This window comes from Leiobunum rupestre, chromosome 9 (assembly GCF_980474605.1).
Source record: "Leiobunum rupestre chromosome 9, qqLeiRupe1.1.hap1, whole genome shotgun sequence".
Taxonomy (NCBI): domain Eukaryota; kingdom Metazoa; phylum Arthropoda; class Arachnida; order Opiliones; family Sclerosomatidae; genus Leiobunum; species Leiobunum rupestre.
The window spans coordinates 35,896,335-35,914,967 of NC_143392.1; the positions used below are offsets into that span (position 1 = coordinate 35,896,335).

The window sequence follows — 18,633 nt, forward strand, 5'->3', positions numbered from 1 at the left end:
CGCGAAACGGCAGGGTTAGCATTCCAAGTAGAGGTATGGATTCCTGATTTAGTAAAATATCGTCTGCCACGTCGTCCGCATCTAGCCTTCCCGTTGACTCTCTGTTTGCAAACATGAGGGCAAAACCGGAAATGCGAAAAGTCGTACAGTAGCGAATGGGCATTCAACGGGTCTGGCTCAATATCGCAGCCGAGTCCATTAGCACCGCGGGGTCAATAACCCAGCCACAATTTGCAATAGGCGCTTCAATAAAACATCTTCAAGGAAATTACCAAGAAGTAATATTTTCGAGAGCCAGGACCTGCAAGTCTCTCTTTATATAGCGCTTATTGAAATAATAGAAACTTTTAACCTGGAAAAAAAAAGGAAATTGTTGCATACCGGACAGGTGAAACGTTTCCATTTTTTCAATAATCACAATACAAGTTGTTTCAAAGGGTGATGCAACAATTTGAAGTAGTTGTAGGGGGTGGTTGAGAAGTATGCCTGTTTTTTCCTATTTTCCTATGATGAGTTAAAAGAGCGCCAGAGAGCTTCAAAGTGTGGCCTACTAGCCTCTGGAAGTAGGCTGCAACAAGCGCAAAACCAAGCAGCAGGGAAACGCGAATATTATGGTTTGGGTTCGTGTAATAGGTAAAAAAAGGACTTTGCAAACAAATCGAGGTAGCCAGCGTAAAAAAAAATAATTAGTATTTAAAGTCCCTGCTGCTTGGTTTGGCGCTTGTTGCGGTCTACTTCCAGGGGCTAGTAAGCCAGACTTTGAAGCTCTCTGGCACTCTTTTCACTCATCGTGGGAAAATGGGGAAAAACAGGCACACTTCTCAACTCACCCCTACAACTCCTTCAAATTTTTGCATCACCTTTTCAAACTCTCTGTATAAACAGACACTTGCAGGTCCTGGCTCTCGGAATTATTACTTCTTTGCAATTTCCTCGAAGAATTTTTATTTCACCGTTGATCGTTACTGAACGCAGTCCCAGACAAAAACGATCTCGTACTTTGTCTCGAAGTCGACGATGAGGCGCAACGACGAGAATGAACCCCAAGATGGTTTTTGTCTCCTCCGCGTAGCAGGTGTCTCACGAGAGAAAAAGGGCTCCGAAGGTGACGTCCGGCCGCGGGAACTGAGCGGAGCGGGGGGGATCAAAGGTCATCTGACGGTGACGGACGGCGGAGAAGGCGCTGGGGGGGCGGCGACGGCGAGCTCCCCGGCTTCGGACCCGGGCGGAAGCGGGGGTCGTTCTAGGTGGTTGAAATTGAGGACGACAGTGCAACTGTCCGGCGCCATCACTCACGTGAACCGCAAGCACCCGCTGAAGAGGGAGGACTCCTTCTTGACTCGCTTTTCAACCAGGCAGATCCACGACCCCGCGTCGTCGGGCGCCGCCCCCCGCAGCGGCGGCATGTGGGGCAACTACGGCAGCTCGTGCAACGGCGGCGAAGGCGGCCCCCCGCGCCCCTGGTACAGCATCTTCTCGACGGTCTTCAACCCGGACGAAAACGCCCTCTTCATGTGGCTCTGGATATTGACGGGCTGCGTCCTCTACAACGCCTGGACGCTGATCGTCCGCCAGGCCTTCCCCGAGTTGCAGTCCTCGGCGCCTTTACTCTGGTACTCGACGGACATCTTCTCCGACATCGTCTACATCCTGGACATCATGGTCCAGTTCCGCACCGGATACCTGGAACAAGGCATGATGGTGTGCGACGCGAAAAAACTCACCGGACATTACGCGCGCTCCAAGATGTTTATGATGGATCTGTTGGCCCTGGCGCCGCTGGACTTGATCCAGTTCTCGGTCGGACCTTTCCCCTTGTTGCGTTTCCCGCGTTTCATCAAAGTGTACCGCTCGTATCGGTTCTACTACATCGTCGAATCGCGTACCATATACCCCAATCTGTGGCGGGTCGTCAACCTCATCCACATCCTGCTCTTGCTGGCCCATTGGTTCGGCTGCTTCTACTACATGCTCTCCGAAGTGGAGAACTTCCAAGGCAGCTGGTCCTACCCCAGTCCCAGCGGCAACTGGAGCTTCCTGACACGCAAGTACCTGGGATCGGTCTACTGGTCGACCCTCACTTTGACCACCATCGGGGATTTGGCCACTCCGGCGACTAATCTACAGTAAGTGCTTTTTTTTTCTATTCTAAATCAAATTTAACAACTAACGCTTCGCTAATATTATGGCTAAAGACGTTTATAAGTGGTTCGTTTTATGGCGTCAATATTTTTTATTTCGTTTTTATCTAACGTGGCAGCTAGCTCCTTTTTTCATTAAACTCTCAACTCGTAAAACGGGGTAAATCTTTTAGTTTCTGGGGTTTTCTTGGAGAAGGCGCTGACGTTTTATTCGCCTCGTCATATTATTAGGAAAGCCGACCACGCTTTAGCGCTATTTTTCATTATTTCGGGGGCCTCGGTTTCGACTTTCTCTCGCTCTTCTTTCTCCATCCCTCGTGCCCAGCTCATTTTTATCCTGGGATGCGCCGAATATAATGCCACTAGGGAAAAAAGGACCCCCTCTCTCCCCCGTCATGCACAAAGAAAAGAAGTAGAAACAAGTTGCCAAAAAGCCAAATATAATCCGGCGCTTAAGTCTCCATCTACTTACGTAAACCGAATATTTGGCGACAAAAGTACTGTAATATTTAAATAATAATTTAATCTAACTCTTAATTTTATTTTAATATAAATTTAATCGAACTCTTAATTTTATTTTAATATAAATTTAATTCTTAATTTTATTTTAATATAAATTTAATCTAACTCTTAATTTTATTTTAATATAAATTTAATCTAACTCTTAATTTTATTTTAATATAAATTTAATCTAACTCTTAATTTTATTTTAATATAAATTTAATCTAACTCTTAATTTTATTTTAATATAAATTTAATCTAACTCTTAATTTTATTTTAATATAAATTTAATCTAACTCTTAATTTTATTTTAATATAAATTTAATCTAACTCTTAATTTTATTTTAATATAAATTTAATCTAACTCTTAATTTTATTTTAATATAAATTTAATTCTTAATTTTAATTTAATATAAATTTAATTCTTAATTTTAATTTAATATAAATTTAATTCTTAATTTTAATTTAATATAAATTTAATTATTAATTTTACTTTAATTCTTAATTTTAATATTAATTTAAAGCAAGTGGTAGCTCGACGTGAAGTAGCTCTTTTTTCAATAGATATCGCTATCGTCGAAATCAAAAAGGCGCAACTTATAGGTACCCCTCGCGTTGATTGGATCGTTTGGAAATTGGTCAATAACAAAAATTACAGCAGTTATAAACAATATTTTTACATGGGATATATAATTTAAGTTAAAGCCCACTAAATAGCGTATAAGTTGTCTAACTATAATACCCTTTAATGGCTCTCCGACGACGTTATCATTTGACTATTTTAAATTTTAGCTTCCTTTGCCATAAATAGATGGCACCACGCTCTCCACTAAAGTCGCGTTTTTCGAAGAATTGTAAAGATTCATTGCCATCTCTAATAACAGGGGCCTTTTCATAATACAGGTGGCAATGATAGAACCGCCACTTGCTTTAATTCTAAAATTACACTGTTAAGTTTAACCCCTAGCCCCACTAGGTAGAGGTCTCCATACTCCTAGAACAGATAGCGACAGTGGCGTAGGGATGTTTGAGAAGTTGGGAGGACCATGCCGTTTAATTTGGGAGGGGGAAATCCCCTGGCGATAAGAAAAACAAATTGAAACCCGAAAACGGACCAGATTAAAAAAAAGTTCCCATTTGTAAATTTTATAGATGAATTTAAATTGATAATTAACAGAAAAATAGAAGAGATTTTAGTAAGTTTCAAGTTAATTTTGATATAAAACCAATATTTCTTAACAGAATTAAGGATCGTAGTTTAATATTGACACTATTAAGCCATTAATACCTTTATTTTCGAAATTTAAATTTTCAACCGAGCGTAATAATTTTCAGGGAGGGTCATTGACCCTTGCCCATCGGTTCCTACGCCTCCGCACAGCGATGAAACCCTGTGTTCCCCAGGAGTCAGTTTTCAGATCCCAGAGCCGCTCCTTTCTCAGAGTATAGTTCCGGCGGCATCTATGCTGCGACGGAATAAAAAGGAATAGAGAAAAAGGAGCCGTTCCTTTTTGTTTTCTCTTTCTGTATAGTTCGTATCTCTCTCTCTCTCTACGCTGGATTATTATCATCCAGTGCCGGTCGTTTTTTATTGGCCAATCTTCTCCCCGGAACCGTGCCTCGAAGTGGAAGAGCTGTTAAATCTGCAGTCGGTTTCTACTCGCCCCTAATCGTAATGGAAATGAATGGCTTATATTGGCTCGCGGGTAATTTTAACAACGAAAATTGCGATTTAGGATTGTTTCTAAATCAAAAGGGGTTTTAAATTGAAATAAAATTGCCTTATTTTCATCGATTCTTAAAACTTGTATATTCCAAATCGAAAACTTACATTTTTAAATATTCGCTACCGAAAGCTGACCGCCTATATTACTCCGCGTAACGAAGCAAATTGTAATTCGCGACTGAGGACTATCGCTACGCCCTCTTTGGTTCGCCCTTGAAACCTAGAAAGCTAAAGCAGACGCTATTAGTTTTTCCTCGTCGTTATTGGTAAATTTGATTTTATAAATAAATTATTACATCGTTTGCTTATATTTTGATAAGTAAAAACGCGAACAAGTAAAGAGACCAATAAGTAGGGGAGAAAACTAAGCTTTAATGGGGAAAAATATGCGGTACTTCGTCCGATAGGCCTTCAAGGCGAAAAACTTTAATACGACTAACCGACAATTTGAAAATGTTTAAGTTTATTTAAAGGAAAAGTCCAGGTTGGGTAAAACTTGGGTCTATTTGAAAGATCATGTTTAAATAAACTAAAAAATATCAGTCGTAAAATTGTGTCTTTTTTTAATGACGATAAATTAATTTTTAAACGAGCCAAATTTACCGCCAAGCGATCTGCCATTTTTTGTTTAGGGGTGACGTTTTAGGACTTTAATCACGCGCTGTTCGCGCTATAACAGGCTTTAACAGCGCTCTGTTCCCCGCGCGCGCTTGCCGCTTGCGGTCTGCGGAGGGAAGGCGAAAGAAAATTGCAGCTCGCTTGGCGGTAAATTTCGCTCGTTTAAAAATTAATTTCTCGTCATTAAAAAAAGATACAATTTTACGACTGATATTTTTGAGTTTATTTAAACATGATCTTTCAAATAGACCCAAGTTTTACCCAACCTGGACTTTTCCTTTAATTAATTAATTTAAATATTATTATAAATATCATTTTAATATTCCCCAAATAATCACTTTGACGTGATACCTCAGCGTGACCTCGGTGACCTAAGACCGTCAAGTACCATCCTGATAGTTATTTTTACAGCCGATTGATGGCGCTGTGGTTATTGAAACTCGCTTACTGCAAATTGAATGAGCATTGCTTTGAAAGGGAGCATGTTCTAAATCGAATAAACAGAAAAATCGTTTGCTAGCACGAGCTATGACTGGCTTTTAATCTCAGACCACCTACATTCAACGGGACTCGTTATTCTATTTTATGCTGCCATAGATAAATCATGGACCCAAAATGTAAGGGGATTCACTGTTCAAGGCTTTAAAAAGCACGCCTAATACTGGGAATAGGAAAATCACGGATAATCTTAGTTCAATGTGGACAAACTTGGCGTCACTGAAGTCGATTTCCGGCGTAGTTTCGTAGAGAAGCTGGAGCGTTCACGTTTAATTTTGACAAATTGGCGCCGTTGTTGTCGGATAAATGATTAGGCTTAATAAGTCTTAGACCTTTTATTTTTGAAATTGGTCCTTTAAAAGTTTAAGTAATGGTAATTATCCATTGTGTTAAGTAAAAATAATTAGTAAACCGTGTATGGCTGAGGTTTTTTAATCAAATTAACTGTAATCCATTTAATTTCTAAACTTAAAACAATTAATGAACTAAGCCTAACCTAACTGTCTCGCACGTACTGTCGCCTAAGCCCCGAGTAACATTCACGTAGTGATAGTTGAACAGAATTCTTAAGGCTCTTCAAAGCGACTGATGTACCTCAGTAAGCCACGCCTACCGTGTCAAAATATCGGGAACAGTGAGTCCACTTAGATCCTTGATTCATGAAGAAATTCTATTCGTAGAAATGTTGATAGTTTTTTAAAAGTCGAGGGGTGCGACATCTTTTGACAGTTTCTACAAGCTTTGAAGGTGCTTCGTAAATTAGTATGGTATTAAAGAGTAAGTTGCATACAAATTTTCGGAATATACACTTAACTACATTATATTTTTCGTGTTCATTTGATCACGGGCTTTCCGAAAATGTAATTAACTTGATGAAATACCGTTTTTAATTTTATTTAATATTAAAATGAAATTTACTTGTAGCGCCCCACTGCGGCTTTTATTTTGAAAGATAATTTTATCGTGCCTAGTTTTTGACGTCATTGACTACACTACGATTTTTTCTGGTAGATTACATAGTTTTCATTATCCTACCAAGATCATCTTGTAATTAAATTTAGCGCGTGCTCTAAAGGATAAGCGTGAGCGCGTGTTTTTAAAACCATGTAAACACTCGCGTACAAAATTCAGTAGTAGAATCTCATAGGAAAGTTTTCGGATTCGGCCATGGAATCAGTAGCATCTACATTTTGTATCCAAGTCTAAATTCTTATGTTGGGGATAGCGGCCAATGAGAAATAACGTGTAGTCAATGACGTCAATCACCACGCTAAAATTCAAATTGTTACGCCGTTCTACTAATTACTTCTAATTAACTACGAAACGGAAAGCAACGAAACTTTATATTTGGGTATTTTAAACGTACGCGCTTCGTTTAATATAAAAATTAAGGCGGTAACGAATAATTTGAAATTTACTCTTTAAAATATTAAAAATTTTACGAATTATTTCTAATAAAAGCTTTGAAGGTTCTTATTAAATTATTTTTAGTTGAAATATTTTATATATTACGGATTTAATTATATTTAGGTTTACATTAACTGACAAATGATGACGCCACCAAAGTTTATCCGTTGTCGTAATGAACAAACATTAATTGTGACGTGAGCTTTAAATGTGCAGAGCAAAATTTTTGAAATATTGAACTTTCAACGTTCAAATCTTTAACCAAGTCAGTATTTAAATTAAGGATTATCCATTTCAATTGATTGAATTTATACAATTCATTTTATCCATCTATTTTACACGTAAAAATTTCTATTTAAATTAATAGTTAAATATATAATAAGTAGCTATAAACAGATTAAGCCCAAAATACGTAAGTGCTGTCCAATAGAAGCTTCAATAAAACATCTTCAAGGAAATCGCCACGAATGTTTCCGAGAGCAGGACCTGCAAGTTACTGTTTATATAGTGCTTGTTGAAATAATGGAAACTTTTCACATATACGGTGTGAAACAAGCGTTTCCTTTTAACCTGGGGCACGTCAAAATTCTAAGAGGGAATTCTTCTCTTGAAAAGAGTTCTTCGTGAGAATTTTTAATAAAATGCGTCAAGTGTAAAAAGATTCTTCTAAAGATGTCGGCTTACGATAATCCCACGAACGTTGTAAACTAAGCCTTTAACAATAAATATTATTTTTTACACGACTTCACGATACAATATATAAAGGAAGAAAACTAACTATTCTGTGTTCTCTGAAATTCATTTTCGTCCACAAAATATCATAATGTTTATTTTCTTCAGCATCAAGTAAACTGATTGGAATATTAGCTGCCATTTTTATTTATAATATCCCCCCTTTTTGACCAATTAAGAATGCTCGGAGGCATTCCTACTCTTCTCAAGAGAATTCGTGAGTAGAGATGACGTCACTTCCTGTGAGAAGAACCGTCAATATTTGAGAAGTGAGAATTCTCACTCTTCTCAAGAGAATTCGTGAGTAGAGATGACGTCACTTCCTGTGAGAAGGACCGTCCAAATTTTGAGAAGTGAGAATTCTCACTCTTCTCAAGAGAACTCGTGAGAAGAGATGACGTCACTTCCTGCGAGAAGGACCGTCAAAATTTTGAGAAGTGAGAATTCTCACTATCAACTGAAGAATTCAAGGAATTTTGACGCAGCCCAGGTAGACATATTACGGCTTAGCAAAAACACGACGTTCTATTTACAGGTGAAATGTTTCCATTATTTCAACAAGCATCAAATAAACAGTAACTTGCAGGTCCTGGCTCTCGGATATATTATTTTTATTTGGCCATTTCTCTTGAAGATGTTTTATTGAAGCGCCTATGGACATTATGGTATTGATGTGAAATATGTTTATCAATGAAATCCTCGTTATTAAATCATTCGTGTACCGAAAATATACCTGATCAACGTGTTTGTATTTTACGGGCAGGAAGTTATATAAGTTTACACTTGGAATGTGTCGGTAAACCTACGGTGACCCTGATAATTCTCACAGAAACTGGCGTTGTTTAAGCTCAGTCCGTTTTTCCAGGCGCATTAGCCACATAATTATATGTGATCTGATAATTTTTTAAAGTTACGCTATTAGGTGGATATTTTTCGGTTATTCCGGAACAAAAACTGTACACCTTTTACACTAAATTAAACTATTCTCTGGTTCTGGTAGACATAATTACTCTACACCGTGAACTAATTGGGAAGGTCAGATTATTGTGGCTATACTTTTTACTCTACCTCAAAGTAGAGGTCGGCGGAACGAATAAATTAACCGGCCTAATTTCGATTAACAATAAAAAGTTTTGTTAACTGTTTTTTATGAACATTTTATACGAATAAACAACGATTTAACATTCAAAAATATTCGGTTTTTTCGTATATTTTTCGGATAATTTGCGTTTATGAATAAAAATAAATAATTGTATAATTTCTTATTCAAACGCCGATCTCTACCTCAAAGACAGTAAACTAATAAAATCATCTGCTTATCCAGAATATATCTGCTAAAATGACCACAAGCAGCCATCTTGGAAAAACGTTTTTACCCGCACTCAGACAATTTTCCGGGAAATGACCGAGGCCTTTTTTTCGGGAAAGTTTTCCGTATTTTTCCAAAAAAAATAAAAAAGTTTTCATTCCACGATTAGTCTAGTATATGGTTTGCAGATTTAAATTAAGCAGCATTTTCGACTAATTTTTTCGAATCTAAAGGTTAAACTAAACCTCTAGACTAGTTTAAACTGGTTAGAAATGTAACACTATTAATGTTTTGTAGTATGTTTACTGATATTAGTCATTTTAAATCGATAAAAAGTTTTAAAAAAAATTAAAAACCCTTAAAAAGTAATTTGTTTAATTTTTTTATTTTTCCGCATTGTTCACTTTTAATATTTTTTTAATTAGCAAATAAGCGGTTGAAAAAAGCTGTTAGTGATAAAAACTTTGTAGAAGTGGAAATAGCCTAAGTGATATAACTTCCTATGGTTATATAGTTACTATTTTAGTTATGTAACTAGTCAAAAAACGTAATACCACAGTATTTGTTTTTACCATTTTAGGTAGATTTTCAGTCACTATTTAGTCACTTTTTTAAACTTTTTAGTCACTAAACTCACTAAATTCTACTGTCTAAAAGAGAGTATCAGGCCTGCTAAAGTTACTTGGAAGCATGACGTATATAATACGTCACCCATGTTTTTTTTCCAATTAGGAAAGTTAAAATTATGATTTTAGAAACCATTAAAGCCGTGTACATTGAAATCGTCCGTGTGTAAGTACCCGTCGATGGAACGTAGTAAATGCATTACGTTCCTTCTCTACGCGTATGATCGTGTCAACTCAGACGTGGTTCCTCAAATGTCCGTGAAGTGATCCAGTTGCTCAGGGACCAATCACTCGGCTAAAGTCGCTTTTCTCGACGAGGTTACCCCTTCGATACCTCGAGTATCTTCGCCTATATACTTAAAGCTATCTCGATCGGAATAAACCAGCCAGGTCTCTTAAAAGTTTCGTCGAATGACTACGCAAAAAATGCAGCGCGTCTATCACTTTTCTCCGTTGATTCTTCTAGTTTTGAGAAAACGAAAAAAGTAATTTCCTCGTCCATTGTATTCTTCGTGGAGGGGGTTACTTATTATTTCTCTCGGACGGAGAAATCAGCGTGTCAGCCCGAAATGCATTACGTAAAGATAGCCGTATTTGTTCCGCCCTATCACTCCCCTCCTTGACATTCGGACGACAGCGGACGGGCTGGGAAGGGAGTGGTGTCGCTGCGAAGAGATTCTCATCTATAAATCGGGCCAGCCTCTTCCTCATCCCCATCGCCTCCCTCAACCCCGTCCCATCCTCGCCGCTCATCTGGGCCTTCTCGGATCCTCCTACACTTTCCTTCCGTTCTGTCACTAGCGCTAGATTTCTATAGTGGCCGTCATTCTGTCCGGCGAAGATTCACGACGGGTCTTCGCCAAGTCTCCTGGAAATCCACGACGATCTCTTCCCGGAGTTTAGTCCCCCTCCTTAACTGATAGTTGCTAAGAGAACTATACCCTTACTCGCTACCATTTCGTGGGCGTCGCCTTAAGCAGCGTCCGCTTTGGAAGGCGCTACCAGCTGATGACGCTTCTTCCTTTACGGAGCATTTTTTCTGTCTATATTGAAAGAAAACGAAGAGACTTGTCGGGGTCGTTCTTTCCGCGAACGTCTTTCCCGGCCCCGGAACCAAACGCTAAGAAGTTGAAGAGGGGAAGTGGGTTGTGAACTTATATACTGGCTTCATTCACGAGTCATTCGCTTTGTACTGGTACCCCCGGAGGATCGATAGTATCTCTAGGACATCCCCCTCTTTCGCCTTTCTTCAGCTTCTTCAACTACCCTTCTCTCTCTCTCTCAGCGGGATGAAAATGTATCGTACAAATTCTAGGTAGAATCTACCTGACCATTCCGCTGAAATATAGACTCGTTTTCCAAAAATTCCCTCGCTCCGGTTTGATTAAAATGAAAGATACCTAAGTAGTTACCTTTTCGTCTTAAGAACGCCATTATGTCACGTCGTTAAAATAGGTATCAATTTGGAGAATCTTAGAGGGGATAATTAGTATCTCATCATCGATTTAAGTGAAATTTCGTTATCCTAAGGCCAACGGAAAAACCCCGATGGTTTGATATTTTCCACCGATGAGCTTTTTCGTCATAATGACGTCGTAAGTTGTTAAAGGCTTTTCTTCAGTCATCGGTGTTTTTTTTAAATAGCCTTGAATTTAAAGTCGTCAGTTATCGGAAAAACCGGCTCTTGGAGCCGATGACTTCGGTGAGAAACCAATGACCATCGTGACGTCAAAACCGGAAACTAAAAATATGAATTAAGGTAAACGATAATTTAGATAATTTGTGATTCTAATATAATTAAATAAAAATTAATAAGGGGATTAACGGAAATTTATTTAAAATATGATGAATTTAAAATAAATTCACTGTTATTTCAAGAAATATAAAATCAAAAGAAACCATATTTCAGAAAATAAAACCTTTTTTAGAAGGAAAATTTTTAAAAGGCTAGATAACATTTTTTTAAAAAATGTATGTTATTTTCAGTTGAAAATTAATGAAACTGCAATACACCGTATTTCAAAAAAATAAAATAGTTTATTTCCAATAGGGAACTAACACTCCGTAGCTTTGGCTGTGGCCGCCATGGTGGGTAGAGTTTTTTTTTCAACAGGAAAAAGCATGGGAGACGTCGTGTGACGTAGAACCGTTAGCTGCCTATAGAATTGAAACTACCATATTCCATATTTCAGAATAAAAAATAGTTTATTTCCAATAGAAAAATATTGAAACTGCAATACACCATATTTCAGAACAAAAATAATTATTTCGAATAGAAAAATATTAATCTGCAATACACCATATTTCAGAATAAAAATGAACTTATATTCAGTTCGAAAATATTTATAAATATTAAAATTGTTTTTCAGTAGAAAAATATTTATAAATATTAAAATTGTTTTTCAGTAGAAAAATATTTATAAATAATAAAATCGTTTTTCAGTAGAAAAAATATTGATTAATATTAAAATCGTTTTTCTGTAGAAAAATATTGATAAATATTAAAATCGTTTTTAAGAATGAAAAAATTGATAAATATTAAAATCAATTTTAAGAATAAAAATATTTATAAATATTGAAATCGTTTTTCAGTAAATAATATTGATAAATATTAAAATCGTTTTTCAGTAAAAAATATTGATTAATATTAAAATCGTTTTTCTGTAGAAAAATATTGATAAATATTAAAATCGTTTTTAAGAATAAAAATATTGATAAATATTAAAATCGTTTTTAAGAATAAAAATATTGATCAATATTAAAATCGTTTTTCAGTAAAAAAAAATATTTATTAATATTAAAATCGTTTTTCTGTAGAAAAATATTAATAAATATTAAAATTGTTTTTCAGTAGAAAAATATTGATAAATATTAAAATCGTTTTTCTGTAGAAAAATATTAATATTAAAATCGTCTTTCTGTAGAAAAATATTAATTAATATTAAAATCGTTTTTCAGTAGAAAAATATTGATTAATATTAAAATCGTTCTTCTGTAGAAAAATATTAATAAATATTAAGATCGTTTTTCAGTAGAAAAATATTTATAAATATTAAGATCGTTTTTCAGTAGAAAAATATTTATAAATATTAAAATCGTTTTTCAGTAGAAAAATATTTATAAATATTAAAATCGTTTTTCAGTAGAAAAATATTTATAAATATTAAGATCGTTTTTCAGTAGAAAAATATTTATAAATATTAAGATCGTTTTTCAGTAGAAAAATATTTATAAATATTAAAATCGTTTTTCAGTAGAAAAATATTTATAAATATTAAGATCGTTTTTCAGTAGAAAAATATTTATAAATATTAAAATCGTTTTTCAGTAGAAAAATATTTATAAATATTAAAATCGTTTTTCAGTAGAAAAATATTTATAAATATTAAGATCGTTTTTCAGTAGAAAAATATTTATAAATATTAAGATCGTTTTTCAGTAGAAAAATATTTATAAATATTAAAATCGTTTTTCAGTAGAAAAATATTTATAAATATTAAAATCGTTTTTCAGTAGAAAAATATTTATAAATATTAAGATCGTTTTTCAGTAGAAAAATATTTATAAATATTAAGATCGTTTTTCAGTAGAAAAATATTTATAAATATTAAGATCGTTTTTCAGTAGAAAAATATTTATAAATATTAAGATCGTTTTTCAGTAGAAAAATATTTATAAATATTAAAATCGTTTTTCAGTAGAAAAATATTTGTAAATATTAAGATCGTTTTTCAGTAAAAAAATATTTATAAATATTAAAATCGTTTTTCAGTAGAAAAATATTTATAAATATTAAGATCGTTTTTCAGTAGAAAAATATTTATAAATATTAAGATCGTTTTTCAGAAGAAAAATATTTATAAATATTAAAATCGTTTTTCAGTAGAAAAATATTTATAAATATTAAGATCGTTTTTCAGTAGAAAAATATTTATAAATATTAAAATCGTTTTTCAGTAGAAAAATATTTATAAATATTAAAATCGTTTTTCAGTAGAAAAATATTTATAAATATTAAGATCGTTTTTCAGTAGAAAAATATTTATAAATATTAAGATCGTTTTTCAGTAGAAAAATATTTATAAATATTAAGATCGTTTTTCAGTAGAAAAATATTTATAAATATTAAGATCGTTTTTCAGTAGAAAAATATTTATAAATATTAAGATCGTTTTTCAGTAGAAAAATATTTATAAATATTAAGATCGTTTTTCAGTAGAAAAATATTTATAAATATTAAAATCGTTTTTCAGTAGAAAAATATTTATAAATATTAAAATCGTTTTTCAGTAGAAAAATATTTATAAATATTAAGATCGTTTTTCAGTAGAAAAATATTTATAAATATTAAGATCGTTTTTCAGTAGAAAAATATTTATAAATATTAAAATCGTTTTTCAGTAGAAAAATATTTATAAATATTAAGATCGTTTTTCAGTAGAAAAATATTTATAAATATTAAAATCGTTTTTCAGTAGAAAAATATTTATAAATATTAAGATCGTTTTTCAGTAGAAAAATATTTATAAATATTAAGATCGTTTTTCAGTAGAAAAATATTTATAAATATTAAAATCGTTTTTCAGTAGAAAAATATTTATAAATATTAAGATCGTTTTTCAGTAGAAAAATATTTATAAATATTAAAATCGTTTTTCAGTAGAAAAATATTTATAAATATTAAAATCGTTTTTCAGTAGAAAAATATTTATAAATATTAAGATCGTTTTTCAGTAGAAAAATATTTATAAATAATAAAATCGTTTTTCAGTAGAAAAAATATTGATTAATATTAAAATCGTTTTTCTGTAGAAAAATATTGATAAATATTAAAATCGTTTTTAAGAATAAAAAAATTGATAAATATTAAAATCGTTTTTAAGAATAAAAATATTTATAAATATTAAAATCGTTTTTCAGTAAATAATATTGATAAATATTAAAATCGTTTTTCAGTAAAAAATATTGATTAATATTAAAATCGTTTTTCTGTAGAAAAATATTGATAAATATTAAAATCGTTTTTAAGAATAAAAAAATTGATAAATATTAAAATCGTTTTTAAGAATAAAAAAATTGATAAATATTAAAATCGTTTTTAAGAATAAAAATATTTATAAATATTAAAATCGTTTTTCAGTAAATAATATTGATAAATATTAAAATCGTTTTTCAGTAAAAAAAATATTGATCAATATTAAAATCGTTTTTCAGTAAAAAAAATATTGATTAATATTAAAATCGTTTTTCTGTAGAAAAATATTAATAAATATTAAAATTGTTTTTCAGTAGAAAAATATTGATAAATATTAAAATCGTCTTTCAGTAGAAAAATATTGATAAATATTAAAATCGTTTTTCTGTAGAAAAATATTAATTAATATTAAAATCGTCTTTCAGTAGAAAAATATTGATAAATATTAAAATCGTTTTTCTGTAGAAAAATATTAATTAATATTAAAATCGTTTTTCAGTAGAAAAATATTGATTAATACTAAAATCGTTCTTCTGTAGAAAAATATTAATAAATATTAAAATCGTTTTTCAGTAGAAAAATATTAATTAATATTAAAATCGTTTTTCAGTAGAAAAATATTGATTAATATTAAAATCGTTTTTCTGTAGAAAAATATTTATTAATATTAAAATCGTTTTTCAGTAGAAAAATATTAATTAATATTAAAATCGTTTTTCAGTAGAAAAATATTGATAAATATTAAAATCGTTTTTCTGTAGAAAAATATTAATTAATATTAAAATCGTTTTTCAGTAGAAAAATATTGATTAATATTAAAATCGTTCTTCTGTAGAAAAATATTAATAAATATTAAAATCGTTTTTCAGTAGAAAAATATTGAAATTGCGAGTTACCATATTTTTGCGTAAAGTTTATCGGTGCCAATTTCACGGAAAAAAGGCAGACGATCCGTAACGGGTCTATTGGTTTATCGTAGTGAGCAGCGCCTTTAGAAATTGCCGCCGTTAAAAAACTGGCCTATTCAATAAGTGTGGCCTTACCCCCCTTTAACCATTTATTCCGCTAGAATTAACCCTTGGTAAAACTTTCACCCATTTTCCATGCCTTCGCTTTTGACACACTTTTTTCCCTTCGAGCGACCCCAAAAAAGGCTAAAAATGTAGAAAACGGGGGCTGGGACGACCCCCCCTCGCTCGATCCCGACACCCACGCTCAACTTATTGCTTCCCAAACGATTCTGGTTTATTCCATCCCTCGAATTCCGAACAGATTCTCTCGGCCACCGATAGCCGTCGCCCCAATCGTACGCTCCGACCGAAGGCTTAAATCGCGAGGCGCTAAAAGGGTAAAGTTTGCTCGCGTAAGTGGCTCCCCCCAGCGTTAGAAGACGATTTTACTGTATTCGGAAACGACGAGGGATGATTCGGAAATACAATTTTCGCTCTCCGCGATGTTCCGAGTACTGATATTATGGAAATACTTCCTTTCCGCTCCTTCAAGCTTTCCGCTACGATTTGCTCGCCTCCTTTTAAAGTTTATCCAAGCGCTCGTGTCTCTACGACGTCCGCGTCTTCTTCCTTTATTTTCTCCTTCTTACCGCGCCATCTCTCGGGAGCGTGTATCCAAACATCCCCGGAAAAATCCTTTCGGTCCTCCTTAATTTTAAGTCAATATCGGAATCCAGTTTTTTTTTCTATAGCTTCTCTCTTACCATCTCGGATCCTTATCAAGTTTGTCTTCCCCCTTATCTCTCCAATTTCGTAGGTAACTAAGGTTATCCAGTCCCGAAGGTTTGTTTTCCGAATTTGTAGGTTAGAAATTGGTGTATTCCCTTCGAAGATTTCATCTCCATTATTATTAGGGAATAAAGAGATCCGCTGGCTTTCGTGTTTGTTTTCCCTCTTATCTCTCGACTTAGACCGTATTGTTTATCGGACTGTTTGACCTTGACCTTGACCTTCGAATTGCGCGTTTGTTGTAGTTTATTAAGATTTTGATAGGTAAGGGTTTAAAATGAAGTATGAACTTCCTTATTTATGGTAGATCACATCTCTGCAGTCAGGTTTAACACGCGCTAGGGATGATTGGCGCTAGTTACGTTAAACATTAAGTCACAGCGCGTCTTAGCAGACGATTTTTCGATTTAGTTTGTACTTCCCTTAAATGTTTTATTGGTAAAGTTAACATGGCATTTGAAAATGATTTTTCGTAGGTTTATTGGAAGGTAGCTTCTCCCTGAACAGTGGTGTTTTGCTGGTCGAACACTTTTACAGGCGTTTATAGGCCAGAAATAGACCTATCGGCACTTAATGGAAATTACATAATTTTTATTTATAGTGTTTTCGGCTGATACGATTTGGAAAACTTGTAACGTCACAGCTGTAGTGTTAATAGTGGCCACCATGACAGTTGCCGTTTTTTATCAATAGGCAAATTACATTGGTGACGTCGTGAGTTTCGAATTGAAAGCACTCTATTGGCTAATATTTTTTGATAACTGTGATCGCAAAAGCACTTTAATTTAATATTTTACTACTCTAAAACCTTTTTAGAGATAAAATCTTAGTTTCATTGTAAATACTTTTCGGTAAAATATCTTCAAGTAGTGATAATTAACTTGCAAATGAAATATTTGTTAAAGAAAAATTCGAATTCTAAGCCACGGTCAAGGACGGAATTAAGGGGGTGGGTTTGCGTTCAAATACCCCCGAAATAGATCAAGGAGGTGCAAAACGTAAGTGGCTCGTAGTTCAGTTAGAACCTCCCCCGAAATTGAATCCTGAATTTTGGGAAAATGGTATAATTTCAATTTCTAATATGTTTTTATTTTATAGAATCCACGTATATTTTATTTCCATAACGTCGGAATATAAATTCAAAGAGCTAAAAAAATAGAAAAAAAAACGCTTCAAAAATCCAAGAAAATGAATAGTTTCTGTCAAAAACGGAAAAACAGATTCTACAAAAGTTTTATTGTCACTTTTTTCCATATAAATTCCGTTTCTCTCCCGAAACTAAAAGCAGTTTTTGCTTAAATTTTTTTTACGTTATTTTCACTTTTGATTTAGAAGCGTACATTTTGATCTACTGGCCTAGGTGCCGGTTATTATCTCGCGAAAAACCCGTACGCGGTGTTGACCTTAAAGGGTCAAGGGTACAGTAATGGTTTAGTAGTAAACAGTCTTCACCTATCGGTAAGAGTGACCTGACAATGTCAAGTGATAGGTGGTTTCGTTCAGCCGATGTTGATATATAGTAACGGACGTTCAATAAAATTTCGAAACGAAAAGGGGAACTCGTTGAAAAATGTGTTGCTCGGTGTCCGAATATTCGATTTGCGACCGCCTGTTCCGCTCCAGATAACCCTACAAATCGATAAAGAAGTGTCGACCCCCCTCTTTTTGCGCCCCTCCCCGGCCCCTCCCCTTCCCCTAGCCCCTCCCCCAAAAGGGTATTAGTCGCTATTTTTAACCCTAATCCCAAATCTCAACCAACCGTTTTTCCATCTCATCCACTATCTGCCTCATTTGTTTGCATCTTCGTCTTATACCAAGAACGTATTTATTGTAACTGAGAACGTGAAAGAAAGTCAGATGGGTTTTGGGCGGCGTTGATTTTTTTGGTGGCACTCGTAGTAGTCAAAATAACTTTTATCGAATCGCGCAAATTCTAAGAAAACTTTAAATAGCAAGAGTGTGAAAGAAAATGGAATAACTTTATGGCAAACTATCCCGAATAAGATTAAAAATCGTCCTACTTTACACAATAAAATTGGTTTTAGCTACTTGCGCATAAATTATACTAAAATTATTTTTATAAAATCAACGGTTTTTATTTTGCACAATTTTTAAAAATCAGTTTTTAAACCGACTATAGTTTCGGCTTATTTAGGCCATCATTAGGGGAACGAAAGTGTTTAAAAATATTTTTATTCGGGTGATGATTGAATTTGTGTTAGGTGTTTAATTTAAAATCGGAGACCATTTTGTAAAGCAGTCCTATGTACTGAAAAGGTTATCTCAATAAAAAAGCTTTTATTATTATTGAGTTGAGAATAATCTAGAGCCCCAGAGCGGATTTCCTCAATAGTCTTTAAG

General features: G+C 33.6%; 1 protein-coding gene across 6 annotated transcripts in view; it reads left to right on the forward strand.

The window, feature by feature from the left end:
* Cngl (Cyclic nucleotide-gated ion channel-like) overlaps positions 1-18,633 on the forward strand; it is a 190,367-nt gene that overhangs the window by 131,907 nt on the left and 39,827 nt on the right. For 5 of the 6 annotated variants that reach the window (XM_090158261.1, XM_090158263.1, XM_090158264.1 and 2 more), the window contains exon 4: positions 1,073-2,126. In XM_090158261.1, coding sequence (XP_090014387.1) covers positions 1,073-2,126 — 1,054 coding nt within the window. The remainder of the gene's footprint in view (positions 1-1,072; positions 2,127-18,633) is intronic. The other variant, XM_090158262.1, reaches the window with a different exon arrangement.